Source organism: Erinaceus europaeus, chromosome 7 (genome assembly GCF_950295315.1).
Source record: "Erinaceus europaeus chromosome 7, mEriEur2.1, whole genome shotgun sequence".
Lineage (NCBI taxonomy): Eukaryota > Metazoa > Chordata > Mammalia > Eulipotyphla > Erinaceidae > Erinaceus > Erinaceus europaeus.
This window is the reverse complement of record NC_080168.1, coordinates 31,625,931-31,649,411: the sequence shown is the minus strand read 5'-3', so window position 1 is coordinate 31,649,411 and position 23,481 is coordinate 31,625,931. Positions and strand designations below refer to the sequence as shown.

At 38.9% G+C, this 23,481-nt stretch overlaps 1 protein-coding gene across 1 annotated transcript in view; it reads left to right on the top strand.

Moving 5' to 3' along the window:
• The window catches only part of NBEAL1 (neurobeachin like 1), a 135,334-nt gene that overhangs the window by 56,616 nt on the left and 55,237 nt on the right, over positions 1 to 23,481 (top strand). Inside the window, exons 22-32 of the mRNA XM_060194103.1 lie at positions 717 to 870; positions 1,381 to 1,509; positions 3,886 to 4,191; positions 4,281 to 4,430; positions 5,540 to 5,697; positions 10,359 to 10,483; positions 13,475 to 13,601; positions 17,172 to 17,320; positions 18,400 to 18,533; positions 21,342 to 21,443; positions 22,786 to 22,881. Of these exons, the coding sequence (XP_060050086.1) occupies positions 717 to 870; positions 1,381 to 1,509; positions 3,886 to 4,191; positions 4,281 to 4,430; positions 5,540 to 5,697; positions 10,359 to 10,483; positions 13,475 to 13,601; positions 17,172 to 17,320; positions 18,400 to 18,533; positions 21,342 to 21,443; positions 22,786 to 22,881 (1,630 nt within the window). The remainder of the gene's footprint in view (positions 1 to 716; positions 871 to 1,380; positions 1,510 to 3,885; positions 4,192 to 4,280; positions 4,431 to 5,539; positions 5,698 to 10,358; positions 10,484 to 13,474; positions 13,602 to 17,171; positions 17,321 to 18,399; positions 18,534 to 21,341; positions 21,444 to 22,785; positions 22,882 to 23,481) is intronic.

Below are 23,481 nucleotides of genomic sequence, written 5' to 3'. Positions count from 1 at the left end.
TTTCTTTTCTGCAGTCAGTTATCGCTGGGGCTTGGTGCCGGCACTATGGGTCCACTCTTAGTGGATTTTTTTTTTTTTTTAATTGGATAGGACAGAGACAAATTGAGAGGGATGAGGGAGAGAGAAAGACACTTGCAGACCTACTTTCCCGGCTACAGGTGTGGGGGAGGGGCTTAAACCCAAGTTGTGCACGTGGTAACACCTGTGCTTAACTGGGTGTATCACCACCCAGCCCTATTATTATTATTATTATTTGTCCTACTATTTTTATAAATTTAAAATGATTTTAGGTGGAGACCAGGCGGTGGTACTCCAAATTGGATTCAAACATTACCATGTGTGAGGATCTGGGTTCAGGTACACAGGACACATGCTCAGGCACACTGGACCTATAGGCTCAGAGCACACAAGACACAGAGCACATTGGTCACAGACTCAGAGCACACTGGACATAGAGGCTCAGGCACATTAGACACAACCTCAGCGGAGGGCACTCTTCAGCAGTGTCCAAGCAAGGTCTGCAGATGTCTCTCTCCCTTTCTGTCTTCTTCTCCTTCTGAATTTCTCTTTGCTCTGTGTAAAGTAAATAAAATAAAATTTAAAGAAAAGAAAAATTGACCTTCTGAAGTGATGGATTTGTTGTATATGCAGTAAGCGCCAGTGAAAACCCTGGCAATAAATGAAACGATTTTAAGAGGACTTTGTTTTATACTTAGTTTGCTTCAGAAGATGTTAGAGTGGGCAGTTATGGAAAACAGAGAAGCAAAAACAAATCCAGTAACTGCTGAAAACGCCTTCAGACTCATGCTGATTATACAGGACTTTCTGCAGTCGGAAGGACTTATTAATTCAAGCATGTGGACTGAGAAGGTGCAGTACTATTTCTTGGAATTTTCTTCTTTGTTGTCAAGGAATTTATTAAAAATAATCTTGTACCCCCTCTTTTCAGAACATCAGTATTTACTCAGATGCATTCAACATAAGTAAGATATGATAGTCACAGGTTTGGGTAGCTACTGCTCAAATAATTATTTTTATTTTTATTTAGGGGGTTAATGCTTTATAGTGCAGTCACCGACTTCTGCATACAATTTCATTATGTAATAGGCCCCCCAAATTTTCTTCCCATCCTCCCTCCTTCCCTCTCCCCAGAGTCCTTTGCTTTGGTGCAATACACCATGTTCAGTCCATGCTTCACTTTGTGCTCTTTCTCCCTGTCCCTACTTTATTAAGTCCTGTTAGTAAGTGAGATCTTCTTTTGGCTATTACCAATTTAACAGTGAACTAGTTCTAAAATATTTCTGATTTCTTTTAATGTCTGGAAAAAAATCAGTAGATTAAACAACTGTGATTTTACTTCTCAATTTTTCCTTTTGATAGCTTTTAGAGGATATGATTCTTCTCTTTGATGGCCTCTCAGTTTGGTATTCTGAAAGTCCACAATGGATAAAGCTCTCGCAGATTCAAATCCAGTTGCTCCTAGGATTCATTGAAAGGGGTAATTTGCAGGTTTGTCAATTATCTTACATTACTTCCTGTACTGGAGTGCAACATAAAATTTATTTGTGTGACATCTGAGTGGTTGTAATCCCAATATTTTAATTTTCTATAGTTCAGAAATTACATAATTGCAGCCTGACTTCTTGTGAGATCAGAAAGAAACTTGAAAGGCAGGGAGTCAGGCAGTAGCACAGTGGGTTAAGCACACGTGGCTGGAAACCCAAGGGCCTGTTTAAGGATCCCGGTTCGAGCCCCCGGCTCCCCACCTGCAGGGGAGTCTCTTCACAGGGGGTGAAGCAGGTCTGCAGGTGTCTTTCTCTCCCTCTCTCTGTCTTCCCCTCCTCTCTCCATTTCTCTCTGTCCTATGTAACAATGATGACATTAGTAACTATAACAATAATAAAAAACAAGGGCAACAAAAGGAAAATAAATAGATAAATATAAAAAAAATTTAAAAAAGAAATATCTTTTAAGAAACTTGAAAGGCAAGTAATTGGTTATTTTTTTCTAACATTTATGACCTAGTTTGATGTAATTCCTTTTTAAAAGTTATATACAGAGTCCTGGAGGTACTGCAGCAGGTTAAGCGCACATGGCGTAAAAGTTATATTTGTTGGAGTTGGGTGGTAGCACAGCAAGTTAAGTGCAGGTGGTACAAAGTGCAAGCACCAGTGTAAGGATCCTGGTTCGAGCCTCCAGCTCCCCACCTGCAGGGGAGTTGCTTCACAGGCAGTGAAGTAGGTCTACAGGTGTCTGTCTTTCTCTCCCACTCTCTGTCTTCCCCTCCTGTCTCCATTTCTCTCTGTCCTATCCAACAACGACATCAACAATAACCACAACAATAAAACAACAAGGGAAACAAAAGGGAATAAATAAATATTGAAAAAAGTTATATTCGTAACTTACATTAGAAGGCATTATACTCATATCACCTGTGTTTCATGTTACTTGTAACTGTAGCCTGCATGTTCTGTTTAGAGTTTTTTTTTAATCAGTTTTTAGTTATTTTCAGAAAGTTTTTCTATTTTACACTAATCTATAATTTTATAGTCTATTTTTTTTTTTTTTTTTGAGAGAGAGAGAGAGAGAGAGAGAGAGAGAGGGAGAGATATAGAGAAACACCAGAGCACTGCTCAGCTCTGGCTTATGGTGGTATGGGGGATTGAACCTGGGACTTCGGAGCCTCAGGCATGGCAGTCTCTTTGCATAACCACTATGCTATTTACCCCCGCCCTAATTTTATATTCTTAGTCATATTTTTCACTCATTCAACACATGCTATACTTGCCAGGGGCAGGGAAGTGGCACACCCATTTACACACATCACCATGCACAAGGACCTGGTTTTGAACCCTGGCTCCCCACCTGCAGGGGGGACACTTCACAAGCAGTGAAACAGCTCTGCACGTGTCTGTCTTTCTCTCTCCTGCCCTCCCTTATCAGTTTCTCTCTTTCCTATCAAGTATGACAGAAAGAAAGAACAAAAAGAAAAAAAAAAAAAGGAATGATGGCTGCAGGGAGCAATGGGTTTGTAGTGCCAACACTGAGCCCTAGAGATAACCCTGGTGGTGATTAAAAAAAACAAAAATGGGGACCAAGATGTGGTGCAGTGGGTTAAGTGCACATGGCTAGAAGCACAAGGACCTGCACAAGGATCCCGGTTTGAGCCCCTGACTCCCAACCTGCGGGGGTGGGGGGGAAGGGAGGTCACTCACAAGCAGTGAAGCAGGTCTGCAGGTGTCTTGTCTTTCTCTCCCCCTCTCTGTCTTTCTCTTCTCTTTCGATTTCTCTCTGTCCTATCCAACAACAATGACATCAATAACAATAACAACAACAACAATGATAAACAACAAGGGCAACAAAAGGAAGAAATAGCCTCCAGGAGCAGTGGATTCATAGTGTAGGCACAATCCCCAGCAATAACCCTGGAGGCAACAAACAAACAGAAAAAAAGAACATTATCAAATGTTAGTAATGTGCTAGGTTTTCCAAAATAAGGATAAGATAGTGGATCGCAGGGATGTTTTTTATTTCTACTTTAAGTTATTTAAGGTTGGAAAAGTTCCATGTGAATTTTAGACCAGTTATCTTTCTGATCACATTGGAAACTGGTGAAAACCAGGATTGAATTGGTCATGACATGTATTATATAGTTAATCACCAGGCCGTTTTTGCTTTCTTTTAATATGGGAATTAAGTACATAGGCAAGGAGATTGGAATGGGCGTAGCTTCCAATATACTCAGCTTGCTAATGCTGATGAAAGCATGGAAAGTTTAAAATTTCATAAGGTCATCCTAGTAAAGAAGTCATGCTATAAAGCAATACATGCTCTGGCATGTGGAATATAGATAATGGAAGTTCCTTCTCATCTGTTTTCTCTCAGATTTGTGCAATGGCATCAGCTAAGCTGAATACTCTTCTTCAGACCAAAGTGATTGAAAGTCAGGAAGAGGCCTGTTACATCTTGGGGAAGCTGGAGTGTGTTCTAAGTCAGTCAATCAAGGAACAGACTGAAATCTACTCGTTTCTGATTCCTCTTGTCCGTACCCTGGTTTCCAAAATCTACGAGCTTCTCTTTATGAATTTGCATCTGCCATCTTTACCTTTTACCAATGGGAGCTCCTCATTTTTTGAAGATTTTCAAGAATATTGCAGTTCAAATGAGTGGCAAGTTTTCATTGAAAAATATGTAAGTGTTCTCTTTCATAGGTGAGATGTTTCTACTGAAATACCAACTTTATTAAAATGTCTATTCAATTTAACACATAACACTTTTAGATCATACCTTACATGAAGCAGTATGAGAACCACACATTTTACAATGGTCAGGAGAGCATGGCGCTTTATTGGAAAGATTGTTACGAAGCCCTGATGGTGGACATGCATAAGCGAGACCGAGAAGGAGGAGAAAGCAAGCTCAAGTTTCAGGTAAGGACTTTAAGTGCTTTTAATATCTAGGTTTTGAAATTTCTTTTTTTTTTCTTCTTTTTTAATTTCTATTTATAAAAAGCAAACACTGACAGAAACCATAGGATAAGAGGGGTACAGCTCCACACAGTTTCCACCACCAGGACTCTGTATCCTATCCCCTCCCCTGATAACTTTCCTACTCTTTATCCCTCTGGGAGTATGGACCCAGGGTCATTATGGGGTGCAGAAGGTGGAAGGTCTGGCTTCTGTAATTGCTTCCCTGCTGCACATGGGCATTGGCAGGTCGATCCATACTCCTAGTCTGCCTCTCTCGTTCCCTAGTGGGGTGGGCTTCTGGGGAAGTAGGGCTCCAGGACACATTGGTGGGGTTGTCTGCCCTAGGAAGTCTATTTGGTATCATGGTAGCATCTGGAAGTTGGTGGCTGAAACAAGAGTTAACATAAAAAGCCAAACAAATTGTTGACTAATCATGAACCTAAAGGATAGAATAGTGCAGATGAAGAGTTAGGGGTCTCCGTTTTGTAGATAGTTACTAGGCCTATTTTAGTTACATTCCAAAGGGCCCATGACTATACTAGTTTTTTTGTTTGTTTGTTTGTTTGTTTGTTGTTTTTAAGCCTGACATCTGATATGCAGGTAGATCCAAACTATTGTCTGGGGAGATGATGTCATGGCTGGAAAAAGGACCAGAAAGCTGGATCAGAGAACAGAGTAGCTCCCAAATACGGAAAAAGGGTGTAAATATTGACTGTAAACCCCATTGATTTGATGTGATCTAGGGCCCATATTCAGCTTAGAACCCTTTGTGACTTCTGCATCCCTGTAGATCTGAGCTCACATTCTGTGGTCATGAGTGGAAACAGTGGGTGACAGTGAGCACACATGTATGCAGTAGAGATAAACAGCAGCATTGGAGAAAGAGGAAGAACCTTCTTTTCCTTTCCTTTTTCATTTCCCCTTTCTTTTCTTCTCCTTTTTTTTTTCTTTCTTATATGATTTTATTGGACTGGATTATTTTTTTAACTATGGAGTTAAAATTTAAATATACCTGTAAATGCAAAATTCAGTGCTGTTCTTCATTGCTTTTTTAAAAAATTTACTTTCAGGAGTTTTTTGTGGTGCCATTTAATCGAAAAGCACGCCAAGAAAACTCAAGGTATAATAATGTGCTTAAACAACTTAGCAGTCAACACTTAGCAACTCTGAGATGCTGGAAGGCAGTACTGCTCTATCTTCAATGTGAAAGAGGACCTTGGGCTGCAAGGTAGGAGTATATAATTTATTATATCTTTATCTTTGCAATTGTCATAAAGAATTTTTTATCTTTATCCTTTTGACCCAATAAACTCTCTAGTAATTGTTTACCAGAGCACTGCTCAGCGTGGGCATATGGTGGTACTGGGGTTTGAACCTGGGAGCTCAGAGCCTCAGGCATGAAAGTTGTTTACATTACCATTATACTGTCTCCCTTGCTTCCAACCTTTAAAAAATGTTGAATGTTTATGATTGCTTTTGTGTGTGTGTTTGTGTGTGTGTGTGAGAGAGAGAGAGATAGATTGGAGGGATAGCACCTAGACACATCTGATTTGGGAGAATGTTAGTGTGTCAGTGATGTGGACTCAAGGCAGAGCATTTATTGATGAACACATCAAAAATAACAGGAAGATCTACAAATACTTTTAGGTAAAACACAATAGGAACAATTGTCAATGCACAAGTTACTTTCAAGGTATGGAAGGCATGAAGAATGCCTTAAACCTTGATTACAATAGTCTTTGTCTGAATGTCATTAGGTACAATTTTGTAATGCCTCAAGAAGTATTCAAGTTGGAGTTACAGATAAGCATTTTGCATAACTTCAAGGCCTGTGGAATGCCATTGTTACTCTGACACTCTACATACTTCTGCCTTAAGGGTGAGGGAGTTGTGCCAAAAAAAAAAAAAGAATGCCTGAGCCTTACTTACAAAACTGTACATTTTATACACATGAAGCCTAAATTCAATGGAATTTCTGCTAACAACAAATGTCAGGAAATCTGGGATCAGAAAACTTCTGCAACAAAGTATATAGATCTAGGATATTTAGAACTTTGGATATGTGTGTTTTTCTGTCATGAAGTTATGTTCCATTTCCTTTTTTAAAAATTTATTTATTTATAAAAAGGAAACATTGACAAAACCATAGGATAAGAGGGGTATAACTCCACACAATTTCCACCACCAGAACTCTGTATCCCAACCCCTCCCCTGATAGCTTTCCTATTCTTTATCCCTCTGCGAGTATGGACCCAAGGTCATTGTGGGATGCAGAAGGTGGAAGGTCTGGCTTCTGTAATTGCTTCCCCGCTGAGCATGGGCATTGACAGGTCGATCCATACTCCCAGCCTGCCTCTCTCTCTACCTAGTAGGGTGGGGCTCTGGGGAAGCAGAGCTCCAGGACACATTGGTGGGGTTGTCTGTCCAGAGTAGTCTGGTTGGCATCCTGTTAACATCTGGAACCTGGTGGCTGAAAAGAGTTAACATACAAGGCCAAACAAATTGTTGATCAATCATAAAGTTATAGGCTGGGATAGTGCAGATGAAGACTTGGGGGTTACTCCATTTTGTAGATAGCTAGTAGGCATATTTTAGTTATATTCCAAAGGGCCTGTGGCTATACTAGTTTTTGTTTGTTTGTTTTTGTTTTTTTTTTCCTGAGCCTAAAATCTGATATGCAGGTGGATCCAAGTTATTATCTGGGGAGATAATGTCATGGCTGGAAAAGGAACAGAAAGCTGGATCAGGGAAAAGAGTAGCTCCCTAATATGGGAAAGGGGTATAAATATTGTTGACTGTAAACCCCATCTGTTTGATTTGGTCTGGGGCCCATATTCAGCTTAGGACCTCTGCATCCCTATAGATCTGAGCTCACCTTCTGTGGTTATGAGTAGGTAGGAACATTCCAAGCTGTCTCAATATCAGGACCCATTTTCCTCAGGTGTAGCATGGAGTATGTTTCCAGCCTCCCTTTGGAGGATGGAACATTCTCCACCGTTGTTGATCTAAGTTGAGGGTTAAGTTCTTTTCTTTTACCCTGTAGTACAGAGTTTTAAGTCTTATGTCAGTTTACTTTTGTCTTCTTGAAACCACCTTTTTAGGTTAAAATTAGTGATGCTTTGTATTTGAATATTTCATAGTTTATTTACTTTATCCTAAGTCTTAGTCATCCATATATGCAAATGAATATCATACAAAATTTGCTATTTTAACTATTTTAAAATGTATAATTTAGTGGCATTAAGTATACTGAGAAATAATTTTTTAAAAAGTACACTGAGATTGTTTTGTAACCACTGCCACTCTCTAGCTTTAAAACATGTTCTTTATCTTAGAAAGAAAACCTAGACTCCTTAAGTAATCATTCCCCATTAGTCCTTCCCCAGACCCCTGGAGCCACCAATCTGCTTTTAGTCTCTCTGGATTTGCATGTTAGGGATTTTTCATATAAGTGGAATTGCATCATATTTGGTTCTTTTTAAAAACTATTTCTTTATTGGGAGATTAATGGTTTGCAGTCAACAGTGAAATATGGTAGTTTGTACATGCATAACATTTTACATAATATTTGGTCCTTTTTATCTGGCTTCTTTCACTTAGCGTAATGTTGTTGTGGCTCATATCAGTACATCTTTCCTTTTTATCACTAAGTAATGTTTATAGGGATATATCACATTTCATCTGTTTATTTGTCAGGTGATGTACATTTGAGTTCCCTCCTTCCTTTCTTTCTCGCTTCCTTTCTTTCTGTCTACCTTCTTTCCTTTTTTCTCTTTCTTTCTTGCCACCAGGCTTATTGCTGGGGCTTGGTGCCTGTACAACAAATCCACCCTGGGCATTTTCTTTCTTTCTTTTTTGAACAGAGACATAGAAATTTACAGGGAAGGGGGAGATAGAGATGAAAGAGGGAGACACACGCAGTCCTGCTTTACCACGCATGAAGCTTCTCCCCCCTCACCTGGGAACTCCTGAAACCCTGCAGGTGCTTCAAGCTCTCATCCTTGCATATGCCAATGTGTGCACTTTCGTCAGATGTACCACTGTCCATCCCCTTGAGTTGTCTTCTACTGTGTGGATATTGTATATGTAGTACTGCAGTGACTTTTGTGAAAGATTAAATTCTTGCTTTTTATGATCTTTGTTACAGACCTCCCAGAAATTTTCTTTTTCTTTTTTTTTTTTTTTTTTTTAGCAGACTTCTATTTTTTATTTCTTTTTTTTTTTAAGGTGGCTTTTTAAAGTTTTTAAAAAATATTTATTTTCCTTTTTGTTGCTATTGTTTTATTGTTCTAGTTATTATAGTTGTTCTTGATGTCATCGTTGTTGGATAGGACAGAGAGAAATGGAGAGAGGAGGGGAAGACAGAGAGGGGGAGAGAAAGACACCTGCAGATCTGCTTCACTGGTTGTGAAGTGACTCCCCTGCAGGTGGGGAGCCAGGGGCTCAAACCGTGATTCTTACGCTGGTCTTTGCGCTTTGCACCATGTGCGCTGAACCTGCTGCGCTACCGCCCAACTCCCATTTTTTATTTCTTTATTGAGGGATTAATGGTTTACAGTTGATAGTAAAATACAATAGTTTGTACATGTGTAACATGTACATGTAACATTCTTCCTCACTATTAACTGTCTCCATCATAAAAAGAGGTAGTGGAGGAAAAATGGCTGCTCTAACTGGTGGAGTCTTCTTGCAAACACCTGAGTCTCAATCATAACACTGGTTGCAAAAAAAAGAAAAAAAAGAGGGGTATCAGGAAGTAGTGCAGCGGTTTAAGCGCACGTGGCGCAGAGTGCAAGGACCTGCGTAAAGATCCCAGTTCGAGCCCCCGCTCCTCATCTGCAGGGGAGTCACATGCAGGTCTGCAGGTGTCTGTCTTTCTCTCCCCCCTCTGTCTTCCCCTCCTCTCTCCATTTCTCTCTGTCCTATCCAACAACAACGACATCAGTAACAACAACAATAAAAACAAGGGCAACAAAACAATAAGTAAATGTTAAAAAAAAAGAAAAATGTATAAGGCATTTTTGTGATGATTGAGGATTTATATTCAGTTCCTATTGTTGTGGCTTTTTCTTTCTTTTTTTTTTTGTAAGATTTATTTATTTCCTTTTTGTTGCCCTTGTTTTTTTTGTTGTTGTAGTTATTATTGTAGTTGTTATTTATGTTGTCATTGTTGGGTAGGACAGAGAAGTGAAGAGAGGGGAAGATAGGGAGAGAAAGATAGACACCTGTAGACCTGATTCACCGCCTGTGAAGCAACCCCCCCCCCCCTCCACTGGTGGGGAGCCAGGAGCTCGAACTGGGATCCTTATGCTGGTGCTTGCGCTTCGCGCCATGTGAGCTTAACTATCGCCTGACTCCCTATGGCTTTTTCATAAATAATTTAGTCTACGTAGCTGAGTAGTGTTCCACTGAGTATATATGTCACAGCTTTCTCAGCCACTCATTTGTTGTTCCAGGCATTGACTAGTACAAATTATGCTGCTATGAACATAGGTCCACACAAGTCTTTTTGGATGGGTGTTTAGTCTGTCTTAGATATATTGTGTAAATATATACTTATTCATGCAATGTAAATATATACTTAAATATATACTTAATATAATATATAAATATAATATAAATATTATATATTATATAATTCATAAATATAATATAAATATACTTACATCTCATGTAAATATGTTCTTATTCATGTAATGTAAATATATACTCAAATATATTCATGCAATGTTAATATATTCTTATTCATGCCCACATGCTCAGTGTTGTTTGGGTCAGGGTAGGTAATGAACCTAAATATTTTTATAACTGATAGTTTCTTACTCTGTTTTAATCATTAAATGTTCTAACATTACTTGAATTAACTTGTTTACTTGTGATTGTCCATAGGAAACAAAATGCAGTTCATTGGAAGCTAGCTAATGTAGAAAATTATTCCCGCATGAGACTTAAATTGGTACCGAATTACAACTTCAGAACCCATGATGAAGCGAGTGCTTTGAGAGATAATCTAGGTGAGTTCCAAGGACTGTTTAATTCTGTATTGAACAAACTGAGGGTAATTATGGAGTTGGTTATTGTTTGTTTTTAATTTTTTAATTTAATTAATTATTGGATAGAGACAGAGAAATTGAGAGGAGAGGGCATGATCGAGAAGGAGGAGACAGAAAGACACCTGCACCCCTGCATCACCACTTGTGAAGCTTCCCTCCTATAGGTGTGGGCCAGGGTCCTGTGCACTGTAATGTGTGCACTTAAACAGGCGTACCGCCACCTGGCCCCTGGTTATTGTTTTTACTAATTACTTAAAGATTATTTACTCATGAAAGAAGAGTGGCCCTTTGTTCTTGTAAATACCAAATTCTACTTCTTAACCTTTGGCCTAAATCCAAGGTAGCTTTCTATTTCAATTGATATTTTTTCAAAGAAAAAAATCTAAATCCTAAGATTTTACCTATGTTAATGTGAAATATGTTGTCCATTTCTTCCATTATGATAAATGTAGCAAGTGATACTTTTCCTGTGACATTTTGCATGCTAAGACAAACACAGATATGTTTTGAAAGCTAGCAACCCTTTGAGCCTTTCCCAATCTACATTTCTGTTAATAAATTTTTTTTCTTTCTTTTATTTGATAGGACAGAGTGATATTGAGAGGAGAGGGGGAGATAGAGAGGGAGAAAGAAAGACACTTGCAGCACTGCTTGACCACTCATGAAGCATCTCCCCTGCAGGTGGGGACCAGGGGTTTGAACCCAACCCTTGCTCATGGTAATATGTGCACCCGGCTGGGTGCTCCACTGCCCAGCCCCATTTCTGTTCACTTTTAAAACTGCTGTTAGTTTGTTGAGAGAGAGAGGTAAAGAGAAAGACCACAGCACTATTCAACTCTGGCTTACATTGGTACTAGGGCTTGCAGAGATTGAACCTGTGACCTCTGGGGCTTTAGTCACGCAGCTCTGTGGTATCACAGGCTGAGCTGTTTTTACAAGCCCAGTAATCTATTGTGTTTATGGAACTCTTGAACCTTAATATTTTAGATGGGCCAGTGCCTTTTCACCCCCAAGGAATAATATTCATACAGTCTAACAGTATTTCTAAATAGGTCTTATGTTTATTTTGCTTATTTTTCATTCTATGTACTGAGAGAGAGTAGAGAGGATGAAAGAGGGATAGACAAAAAGAGCATTGTGAAAGATACCATGTACACTCTACCATGCATTGTTTCCCATGGTGCTATGCATGCTGTCCCATGTTGTGCCAGGGATTAAATCCAGGACTCCCCAAGCATGCTAGGTTTGCTCTGTATCTGCTAAAATGCTTCTGTGACTTTCACTCTGTTTGGTGATTTTATGTGATGCCAGGGATTAGTCCCAATAGCATACACATAGCACTGTACTGCTGAGCTACCTTCCTAGTTCCTACATTTGCTGTTTAAAGTTGGTCAACACAGCTGATACTATAAAATTAATCAAGAAAACTGTAATGTCTGGCTCTAGGATCCTAAAAAATAATACAGATAGTAAAGTTTTTTATTTAATGCAAACCGTGGCTGCATAGCATACAAGCACTCTTTTGGGAGTATCTAGAAAGATCCCTCTCTCCATCACTACTGGTCATCTCCATCAGGAACAACATAGTGGACCCTCCTTTTGGCCTCTCCAGGACCTTGCCCTCAGTGTGGAACAACAGTGGCAGGGACTGCCCCACTCTCCGAAGGTAGGCGGGGTAGACATACTCTGCCACTTGAGGAAGATGGGTCAGTAATTCTTGTTTTATGAATATGACAACAAGGAGAGTGACCAGAGCACCGCTTTATCACATTCAATGTTCTATTTGTTTTTATCTTTCTTTCTTTTTTTTTGATGGAATAGAAAGAAATTGAGAGGGGAGGGGAGATAGAGAAGGGTAAAGACAGACACCTGCAGTACCTGCTTCACCAGTGATGAAGCATCTTCTCTGCAGATGGGGAACAGGGACTTGAACCCAGGTTCTTGCACATAGTGATACGTGCGCATAACCAGGTGCCTTGATTTGTCTTTCTTTTTAATATAATGCTGGGGATTGAACCCAGAGCCTTATATAATGAGTGATACTACATACAAGATATGTTTTCTACTGCTAAGCCACTTTCCTGGCCCTGTAGAGTAATTTTTAAAAATCACAAACAGCGTAGACTACTATAAGTATTTGTCTAAAAATTTCTGTATTATTAGGAAGTTTGAAGTGCCTTCTGGGTTTTTTTTTTTTTTTTCCCCTAGCTTTAGTGAAACATAACTGACATGCAAAACTGCTTAAATCTAGGTGTTTAGGATTGGGATCTCTCTCTCTCTCTCTCTCTCTCTCTCTCTCACACACACACACACACACACACACACATACATTTGAAAGTAACTACCACAATAACTAATTTTTTATTTTTTGCCTCCAGGGTTATGCACTATGAATCCACTGCTCCTGTGGCTTTTTTTTTTTTTTTTTGATTCTTTTGGATAGGACAGATTCAAATTAAAAGAGATGGGGAAGATAGAGAGGGAGAGAGAGAAAGACACCTGTAGACCTGCTTCACCACTTGTGAGGTCATCTCTTTGCAGGTGGGGAGCCAGGGGCTTGAACCTGGATCCTTGCATGGGTCCTTGTGCTTTGTACTAAGTGCACTTACTCTAGTGTGCCACGACCCGGCTTCACTACCATAATAATTATAACAGTCATAACTTCATGTGTTTACATGATTTGTTTCCTTTTGATGACTTAGTATTTTAGTAACTTTCATACTTACTATATGTTATGCATCATGTTGAGTAATACCACCACCCAGTTCTTATCTAGCTTATCACTAGAAGTTTGTATTTTTTAATTGTATTTATCTGATCCTTTCATATCGCCACCACCACTCACATTTCTCACAGTACATTGTTATCATAAAATCAACAGCCAGAACCTATAGAAGGGATGTAATGTAATCACTTTTTCTTTCTCTTAATAGCTTTTTTGTTTTTGATCAGGCATCCAGCACTCACAGCCTTCCAGTGAGTCTTTGCTTTTGGAAGTAGTAAAACAAGTAAAAGTTAATGAGATGGAGGAGGATAAACTAGACCTTCCTGAAGAGGAGCTATCTGTCAAAGAAAGCATGTACGTATAAGTATTTGGGTTGCTACTAATGCCTGGGCGGTGACATATCCTAGTGAGAGAAATGTTATAATGCACAAGGACCCCATCTCAAGCCCCCATACCCCACTTGTAGGGTGGAAGCTTCTCAAGCAGTGAAGCAGGGCTGCGAGTCTTTCTCTTTCCCTCGCTGTCTCCCCTTTCCCTTTTGATTTTTCTGTTTTGATCCCATAGATAAATAAAGAAATTATTTTAAAATGCTATTTTCTGAGAATTATAAGGTTGTATAAGATACTCTTTTGAAATTCTAACACTAATTTCTGAGCCAGGCAGTTAATGTTATTCAGTCATGAATCTGCCTGTATTAACATAAATAATTAAAGTAGGCTCCTTAAAACTGGGATGACTAAAAGTTGAACATTGAAATCAAAATATATTTGGAATTGAATGATAGTGAAAATATACCAAATTTGTTGAGTATAGTTAGTTGTGTTTATGTAGTAGGTACATACAATATGAAATATAAAGCATTTTAGAAAATATTATTTATTTATTAATGCAAAAGATAGGAGAGAAAGAGCCAGATATCACTCTGGCATATGTGCTACAGGGGAGTGAACTTGGGACCTCATGATTACGAGTCCAGTGCTTTATCCACTGTGCCACCTCTCGGACCACTGAAATATAAAACTTTAAAACAACAGGGAGAATCTATAAAGATAAAGTCAAATATTTGTAAAGAGAAAACTAAAATGCATGATGGTAGAGGAGAATCTAGGCTGAGGGTGGGAGTGTTTTGTTGAAAACAGAAATTTTATACCTGTACCAACAACTATGTCTACTGTAAACTATGAGCTCCCCCCCAACAATTAAAAAAAGAAAAACATCTGAGAGGTTAGAAACTTAATTATCTTTCATGCTGTACTTTTAAAACCTAAACTATATTTTAAAACCCTCAACATATTTATTGAAATAAAAAGTTATCTTCTGAAAAGAAAAAGGAAATATACCTTGATGACAATTAGACATCTTACATGAAGTGGGACAAATCACTTGAAAGACCAGCTGATAAGCGCCCCTTTAGAAGAAATACACAGTCAGAATAGCCAGGTAAAGAGACAGAAGGGTGATGAGACAGCACAGCTCACAGTTACTGGAGATTACCCTTCGTGTCATGCCTGGTACTCTTATATGGTGCTGGAGGCTCATGGTACTCATTCCTGGTATTGTGTATGCTCTGCTGACAGAGCTATCTTCTGTGCCCCCTTTGTCATAATGATTATATTTCTTTTTAAGACCAACAGTAATTTTACAGTTATGGTTTCATACACTTTTGTGTGTATGTGTTTTATCTTTTCTCCTCCCCCATGGTGCTGGGGCCTCACATATGTGTGATTTCACTGCTCCTGGGCCAAATTTTTCTTTCTTTTTATTTTAGATATATACAGATACAGACAGAGGGAAAAAGAGGAGCCATATGATAGCACGACTCTTGTTGACACTTGCTTTCTGCTGTGTTGCTCCTTTGTGGTGCCAAGCGTTGAACAGGAGAAGGCTGTATTAGCCAACTCTCTCCCAGCAACTACCTTTGTTTGTTTGTTTGTTCTCCCAGAGCACTACTTAGCTCTGGATATTGGTGGCATAGGGGAATCCAACCAGGACCTCTCACATGCAAATTTTGTGCACTGCCTCTGTGTTCTATCTTCCCAGCCCCTGCCATTATTATTATTTTTTCTTTTTTCCATTTAGCCTCCAAGGTTATCACTGACGCTCGACACTGGCACTATGAATCCATTGCTCTTGGTGGCCATTTTTTTTTCCTTTTATTCTTTTTCTTTTTTATTTAATAGAACAGAGAGAAATTGAGAGGGGAAGGTTAGACAGAGAGGGAGAAAAAGATAGACACCTGCAGACCTGCTTCACCACAGTCTTTCATTTATGCAAAGCAGGTGCTCTGCCATTTTTCTCTGCTTAAAAAAAATGATACATATTTTTTGAGAAGTGACATTTATATAGCTTAAATTTTCCAAATTTAAAATGTACCTCTCGTTGGGTTTTAGTATTTCCACAGACTCTGCATCCTTCACCAATTAAATTCAGAACATTTCTATCACCCAATGGATAGTCTTTTACCTTTCAGTAGTTAGTTACAAAATTTTCCACTTTCTGGCAACCGCTTCTGGCAGTTGCTTTCTATCTTTGAATTTGTCTATTTTTGTTATATCAGCTATTTCGTATTGTATATGTGTCATTTTATTTATTTTTTTGTAGTCCCCCAATGGTGTATTTTTTGTGTTTGTTTTCCTCTAGAGTTATTGCTGGGCCTCAGTGCCTGCACTGTGAATCCACTGCTCCTGATGGCCATTCCCACCCCTTTTTGTTGTTGTGGTTGTTGCCCTTGTTGTTATCCATGTTGTTGTTGTTGGATAAGGCAGAGAGAAATTGAGAGAGGAGGGAAAGATGGGGAGAGAAAGATAGACACCTGCAGACCTGCTTCACGGCTTGTGAAGTGAACCCCCTGCATGTGGGGAGCTGAGGGCTGGAACCAGGATCCTTGCTCTGGTCCTTGTGCTTCATGCCATGTGCACTTAACCCACTGCACTACCTCCTGGCCCCCTATATGTGTCATCTTATGACTGATAATAATAAATAACATTTTAGTTTTGGTTGCTCTTTTAAAGTCTCTTTTTACTGTTTAAGGATCAATTATAGTCAATCACATTAATTAATCTAATTAATCATAGATGCAATTCTTTATTCACAGAATCATATATTCCCTAGGTCAATTTACATCTCAAAATAAATAATTAAAATGGCATGATTGGTGTTACTGCTTATTTGAACTGGCCTCTTCAATCTATAGTTTATTGATGGGCTATGCATAATTAAAATGGAAGACATACTTTCTGAAACTGAATTTTGGGGTGATAAGAATATTTGAAGAGGGACTAGCAAAATAGCTCCAGGTATCCAGGATTCAAATTCAAGCTACATTGGAGGAAACTTCAATGCTGTGATGTCTTTACCCCTCTTGGTTTTTCTGACTGTCTCTGTCTGAAAAAAGGTCATCCTGGAGTGATTAAGCCCCTGGTGATGGTAGGAAAAACATATTTAGTGAGTATTTATATGACTTAATATGTAGTCATGGTTTTTAAAAATTTTTTACAGATAATTCAAATATTTGTTTTAGGATATCAGTTTTTTGTTTGTTTGATTTGCCTTCAGGGTTATCGCTGGGGTTCAGTGCCTGCACTCTGAACCCACTGCTCCTAGTGGCCATTGTTTCTATTTTATTGGATAGGACAGAGAGAAATGGGGGGGGCAAGATAGAGAGAGGGAAAGAAAGATAGAAATCTGCAGACCTGCTTCACTGCTTGTGAAGTGACCCTCCTGCAGGTGGGGAGCCAAGGGCTTGAACTGGGATCCTTCCTTGCACTTCACATTATGTGCACTTAACCCAGTGCTCCATTGCCTGACCCTCTAGGGTGCTAGTTTTCAGGCATGAGATTAGTAGGCCCGTATGATATTATTTTTCATTTATACAGAACATGTTAGCTACTTTTTGCCTGTTTGGGTGACTTCTGTTTTTTATAGTGATGAGAAAGAAAAACAGGATCAAAAAGAAAAATTGGTGTTGTCAGAAGACTGTGACCTCATTACCATAATTAATGTAGTTCCTGGAAGACTGGAAATCACTACTCAGCATGTTTACTTTCATGATGGCAGCACTGAAAAAGAAGATGGTAAGGAGCTTGGGAGAATCAGTTCTGTTGATTAACAGTTCAGTTTGGAGCTTATTAATAATCATTGTGAAGAAAACAATAACATAAGACTATAAAATTATAGTCTCAAAAAGAGAAATGAAAAGTCAGTGTGAGTTTAAATATATTACTCAACATTTTGTTGATGAGATTTTCTGAGAAGTATCCAAGCACTACTCAGCTCTGGTTTATGGTGGTGCTAGAATTGAACCCAAGACTTCTGGTGTCTTTAAGTGCTATCTCCTTGGCCAGGGAATGTTTTTTCTATTAATAAGATTTAAAGGTTTGCCTAGATGTGGTGGTGGTGGTGGGGCTGGTGATGATGATGATTGGGTAGAGACTATGAAATTGAAAGAGGAGAGAGGGGGAGAGAGAGAGAGAGAATGAGGGAAAGAGAGAGAACATTTGCAGTCCTGTTTCATCCCTTGTAAAGCTCTCCCCCTGCAGGTGGGGACCTGGGGCTTGAACCTGGGTCCTTGCCCACTGTAATGTGTGCGCCTAGAGGTGATTCTTTAAACATAAGCTTTAAATGGTTATCTTAACTTTATTTTTATGTACATGTATTCCTATAAACTTCCTACCTAACTCACAATATGATAATAAAAGGATATTTAAATCTGGGATGCTACCATGAAGAGAGTAAGAAAAATGTTCCTATAATTTGATATTAAGATTTACTCTCTGTTCTTGGACTAGTGAAACAGCATAATGGTTATGCAAAAGATTCATACCTGAGGCACCAGAGATCCTGGGTTCAACTCCTAGTACCACCATAAGCCAGAACTGAACATTGCTTAGGTCTATCAGTCTTTCTTTCTGGATCTCACATTAAAAAAAAAAAAAGTTATTCTCTGTTCTCAAAGAAAAAAGCAGAAGAGCTGTAGAATTTTATAGTAATTTTAAAAGCAACAGTGTATATATCCATAAATGTAGCAGATGGGTTTTATGATATAAAAATTGAAATTTTTCTCTATATTCTACTTTTGTTGGGAAATAGATATTTCCTGAATTATGTGAGTAATAACGTATTATCTCAGTCACAAAATTTCTTTTGATTTTAGGGGTAGGCTTTGATTTCAAGTGGCCTCATTCTCAAATTCGAGAGATTCACTTGCGGCGCTACAACTTAAGGAGGTCCGCTCTTGAGATTTTTCATGTTGACCAGTCCAACTACTTTCTCAATTTCAAAAAAGAGGTATGTCATCTTCTGCCTTTCTTGAAATCCCAAAGTACTTGCTTGGATAATTTTTTCAACTAGTGAAATCTAATGCAACTTTGGACTGCACTGTTTTTATTTTATCTTATTTTATTTTATTTGTGACTTAATATTGGTTTATAGAATTAAAGCAGGAGTACAGTTCTGCATAATATAATGGGGATAATTCTTCAAATTTCCACCATCAGTTTTGTGTCCCCATTCCCTCCATTGGAAGGTAGAGCAATTCTCCCAAGGTTGCAAATATAGGTTGACTATTATTTCTATAAATATCTGTCTATATTTGTATATATTTAACTTTTTTTTTCTATGTTCCTGCCTTCTCTTCCTTTCTGAGTCACACCTACAGGTATACTACTTTAGAATGTCCTTCCATTTTTCTTTCTCTGGGTCCTGATGGAGTTGGAGTTCAGAGCCCTCTGGTCATCTTCCCCCATCATTTCTCCCTCCCTGGGAGTATGGACAAGAATTTTGGGGTGGGAGGGTAGGAGGTGGTAGTTCTGGCTTCTGTCATTGCTTCTCTGCTGGACATGGATATTGTTAGGTTGATCCATACCCCCAGCCTGTTTCTGTCTTTCCGTTGTGGGGTAGGGCTCTGGAGAGGCAAGACTCTGGGACACATGAGTGAGGTCATCTGCCCAGGGAATGGACTTTACTCTTTATTCAAGTCAAATTATTAGAGAGCAAAAATAGTTTGCACCTTAATATGCGTTTTTTACTATCTTGAGAATGATTTTCAGTTTTTATGTATGAGTATATAAAGAAGATATATATATATATATATATAAAGTAGAATGAATATATATATATATATATATATATATATATATATATATATATATATATCATGACTGGGCTTATGGAATTAAATTGGGTTTATTAAATAATAATGGGGCCCCTGTTTTTTATTAGAGTAGATTAAATGGGATTGAATGTGCTAGCAGAGTAACTTACATGCATAGTGTTTTGCAGTGCTATGTTTATAATCCCCACCACACTAAAAGAGACTTTGATGCTATCCTCTCTCTCTCTCTCTCTCTCTCTCTATCAAGAAAAAGAAAAAAAAGAGTAGACTAAACTTTTAAAAAATGCCAGTAGCTATAAGTGCAGTTGTGAGATCATTTCCCCTGGACTCCAATGCCAACTGTTCTGTTAGCAGAGTAACTTAGGATGCTCACCTGTCTTCCTTTCTCTCTGTCACTCCCTTAAGACCAGGTTTATATCAGCATCTGATAGTTCTCCCACCTTGGCTAGCTCTCTTCTCATTTTTTTTTTCTCCTAACAAAAATTTTTGGATGTTTAATATGTCTTTGCATTGCCTTCTCTCAGATGGCTGGAATTAGCATAGACAACAACTAAATGTTCATTTGTGAGAATCCAGTTCACTTACAGATTATTTTACTTACATTTTTAAAGAGTGCATTTCTTTTTTTATTATTGTCTTTATTTATTTATTGCTGAGATAGCCAGAAATTGAGAGGAAGGGGGAGGGGGAGAGAGAGAGAGAGAGAGCTGTAGCTCAGCTTCACCACTTGTGAAGCTTTCCCACAGCAGGTGGATGGGGGGGGGGGGGGTGGGGGGGTTGATCCCAGCTCCTCGAACATTGTAACGTGCCCTCAACCAGGTGTGCTCCCACCCAGCCCCAAGAGTTTTATTTCTCTTTTCACAAAAGAATACTTAAAAAAAATCTTTTTAGTGAGTAACACTGGTTTAGACACCTATGTTTTTTAGAATATTTATTTATTCCCTTTTGTTGCCCTTGTTTTATTGTTGTAGTTGTTGTTGCTGATGTCATCATTTTTAGATGGGACAGAGAGAAATGGAGAGAGGAGGGGAAGACAAAGAGGGGGGAGAGAATGATAGACACCTGCAGACCTGCTTCACCATCTGTGAAGTGACTCCCCTACAGGTGGGGAGCCGGGGGCTCGAACCAGGATCCTTACACTGGTCCTTGCACTTTGTGCCACCTGTGCTTAACCTGCTGCACTGCCGCCCAACTCCCTAAATGCCTATGTTTCAAGGGTGCAATTTCACCTCTCCAAATTTTATTATCATACCACACTCACCAAGGTGCCCACATCCTCTTCCGTGGTCTGTTAGACACCTTTCACTTACATGCCTGCTTTTCCTTTGGGAATCTTTTCTGTATCAGAATCTCAGGGTTTGTTGTTGTTTGACTTTTTTCTCTTGCTTCCCCCCCATCAGTTTGTTCTGTTTACATTACATAGAATTTCAAAATCATATACAGTGTTGATAAAATAACTAAAAATGAAAGGAGATAGCTAGGGGGAAAAAGGTTCAGTAGCCAAGTGGTGGCACACCTGGTTGAGCACATACATTACAGTGCACAAGGTCCCAGGATTCAATCCCCCAACCCCCATCTGCAGGGGTCAAGCTCCAAGAGCTGTGAATAAGTGCTGCAGGTCTGTCTCTATCTCTTTCTCCCCTTCTGAATTTCTCCGTCTCTATCCAAAATAAATTAAATAAATAAACAAATATTAAAGAGAAAAGAGAAATCTTTTTTCTTAGAAAAGGTTTCTTCTTCACAGTGTGATAAAAGTAAGTTCAGTAATCAGTACCTGAAATCCCCACCAATTTAAATATAATCAGGGATATAGCTTTTCTATTAACACAGACATCACAGTTATCTCTCTCTCTCTCTTTAAAAATTCTTTCTGGTTAAGACACAGGAACTATCTCAACAAAGGTTTGATAAAATGATGAAAACCACACGCCTAGTTTTTCCTGATTAATCTTTTAAACTGTTAATCGTTGACTTCTTTGTAGGTTAGAAACAAAGTATATACCAGACTCTTGTCGCTTCATTCTCCAAACAGCTATGGGACTAGATCACCACAGGAGTTATTCAAAGCATCAGGATTAACACAGGTAGGAGACTTCAAGAGCTACCTTTTCATCGTCCTTTTTATGCCTCAGACTTGTTGTGTAAAACTAAAACTTCCTTCTTTTAATTATTTTTTATCACTTATAGCAACTGCTGTCCCATTTAGATTGATCATTTGCATTATCTTTGAGTAATCTTCTAGTTTTACTTCACATATACAGTGCCCTGTATTCATTTTTGGATATTACTTTTTAGTGTTTCTTTTCTCTATTTGTGCTCTATGCGTTCACCCCAGTGTGCTCCTACTCGGCACCCTCTTTCTCTTCTTTATCTGATACAGGGCTTCTCATGCATGCACGACTTCACCACCCCACATAGTTGTTGTTTTTTCATTTAGAGAGGGATAGATACCGCCTCTGGTGCAATGGCACTTCCCATGTGGTGCAAGGCCCTTGAAGCTGGGCTGTTGCATGACAGGGTACTCAGCCTACCTGGTAAGCTATCTCTCTGGCCTTGTACCTCTCTCTCAGTAATTTTCTCATTTGAAAAACTACCTCCTCTCAGATAATAAAAATAATCCATGCTTCAGGTGAAAAGAAAAATGAGAAAATACAGAAAATATTATAGGAAAAAAAAAAAAGCGCGAACAAAAAAATCAGTCCTTTGTCAGCCAAAGCTAACTAAGGTCCCAGCATATCTCTTTGTCAATTACATTCAGTCTCTGGAATTTATATTGCCCAAACTCAAAGAAGGCCATCTTAAATGTAATTGTGTTTTATTTACTTATTTATTTAATTTTATTTATTATTATTTATTTAATTTACTTTTTGCCTCCAGGGTTATTATGGGGCTTGGTGCCTGCACCACAAATCCACCATTCCTGGAGGCTATTTTTTTCCCCTTTTGTTGCTGCTGTTTTATCATTGTTGTGGTTATTGTTGTTATTGCTGTCACTGTTGTTGGATAGGACAGAAAGAAATTGAGAGAGAATGGGGAGACAGAGAGGAGGAGAGAAAGACAGACCTGCAGACCTGCTTCACCGATTGTGAAACGACCCCCCCTGTGAAGCGACCCCCCCCCCCCACACACACACACACACAGGTGGGCAACCGGGATCCTTATGCCAGTCCTTGCACTTCGCACTGTGTGCCCTTAACCCAGTGCATTACCGCCTGACCCCCTTCATTGTGGTTTATAAGATTGGGGGCACAGAACTTGGTGGTGGGTGCAGTATGGAACTTTACAACCAGAAACCCCATTCCTTTCATTAGAAAGGACAGAGGTAATGTGAAGAAAAGATAGGTTAGTACTGTTATCTGTAGTTACTGGTTTCTAAGAGCTATAGGTTGATTTTAATTTTGTTCTTTTGTCTGTGTGCTGTTCTAGAAATGGGTGAACAGAGAGATATCAAATTTTGACTACCTAATTCAAATAAATACAATGGCAGGACGGACCTACAATGACCTTGCACAGTATCCTGTGGTGAGTTTTTATAATTCTCATTACCTTATGGGACTGCCCTTATTATTATTTTTTTTTTCCTTTGGTCTTCAGCAAGGCTTCTCTGGTCTGGGCTGACTTTTTCATAGGGGTGGGGGGAAAAGAAAGAAAGAAAGAGAGAGAAAGAGAAGGGGAGGAAAGACATCACAGCACTGAACCTTCCTCCAGTGTGATGGAGACTAAATTTGAACCTAAGTTGCATATATGATGATTCAGGTCTACTCTCCAAGTGAGCTACTTTACTGACCTGGAACTTCCTTTTCTTAATAGTACACAAAATATTTGTGCATGAGAGCTATTATTTTTTAAACAAAAATTATTATAGGGGGTGGGGTGGTGACGCACCTGGTTGAGTGCACATGCTACAATGTGCAAGGACCCAGGTTTGAGCTCCTGGTCCCCACCTGCAAGGGGTATACTTCACAGGTGGTGAAGCAGGGCTGCAGGTGTCTCTCTGTCTTTCTCTGTCTCCCCCAGTCCTCTTAATTTCTGGCTGTTTATATTCAATAAATAAAGATAATAAAAAATAAAAAGAAAATTATAAAAGCTGTCTTTGGCATGTTTTTTACACTGCTATCTATT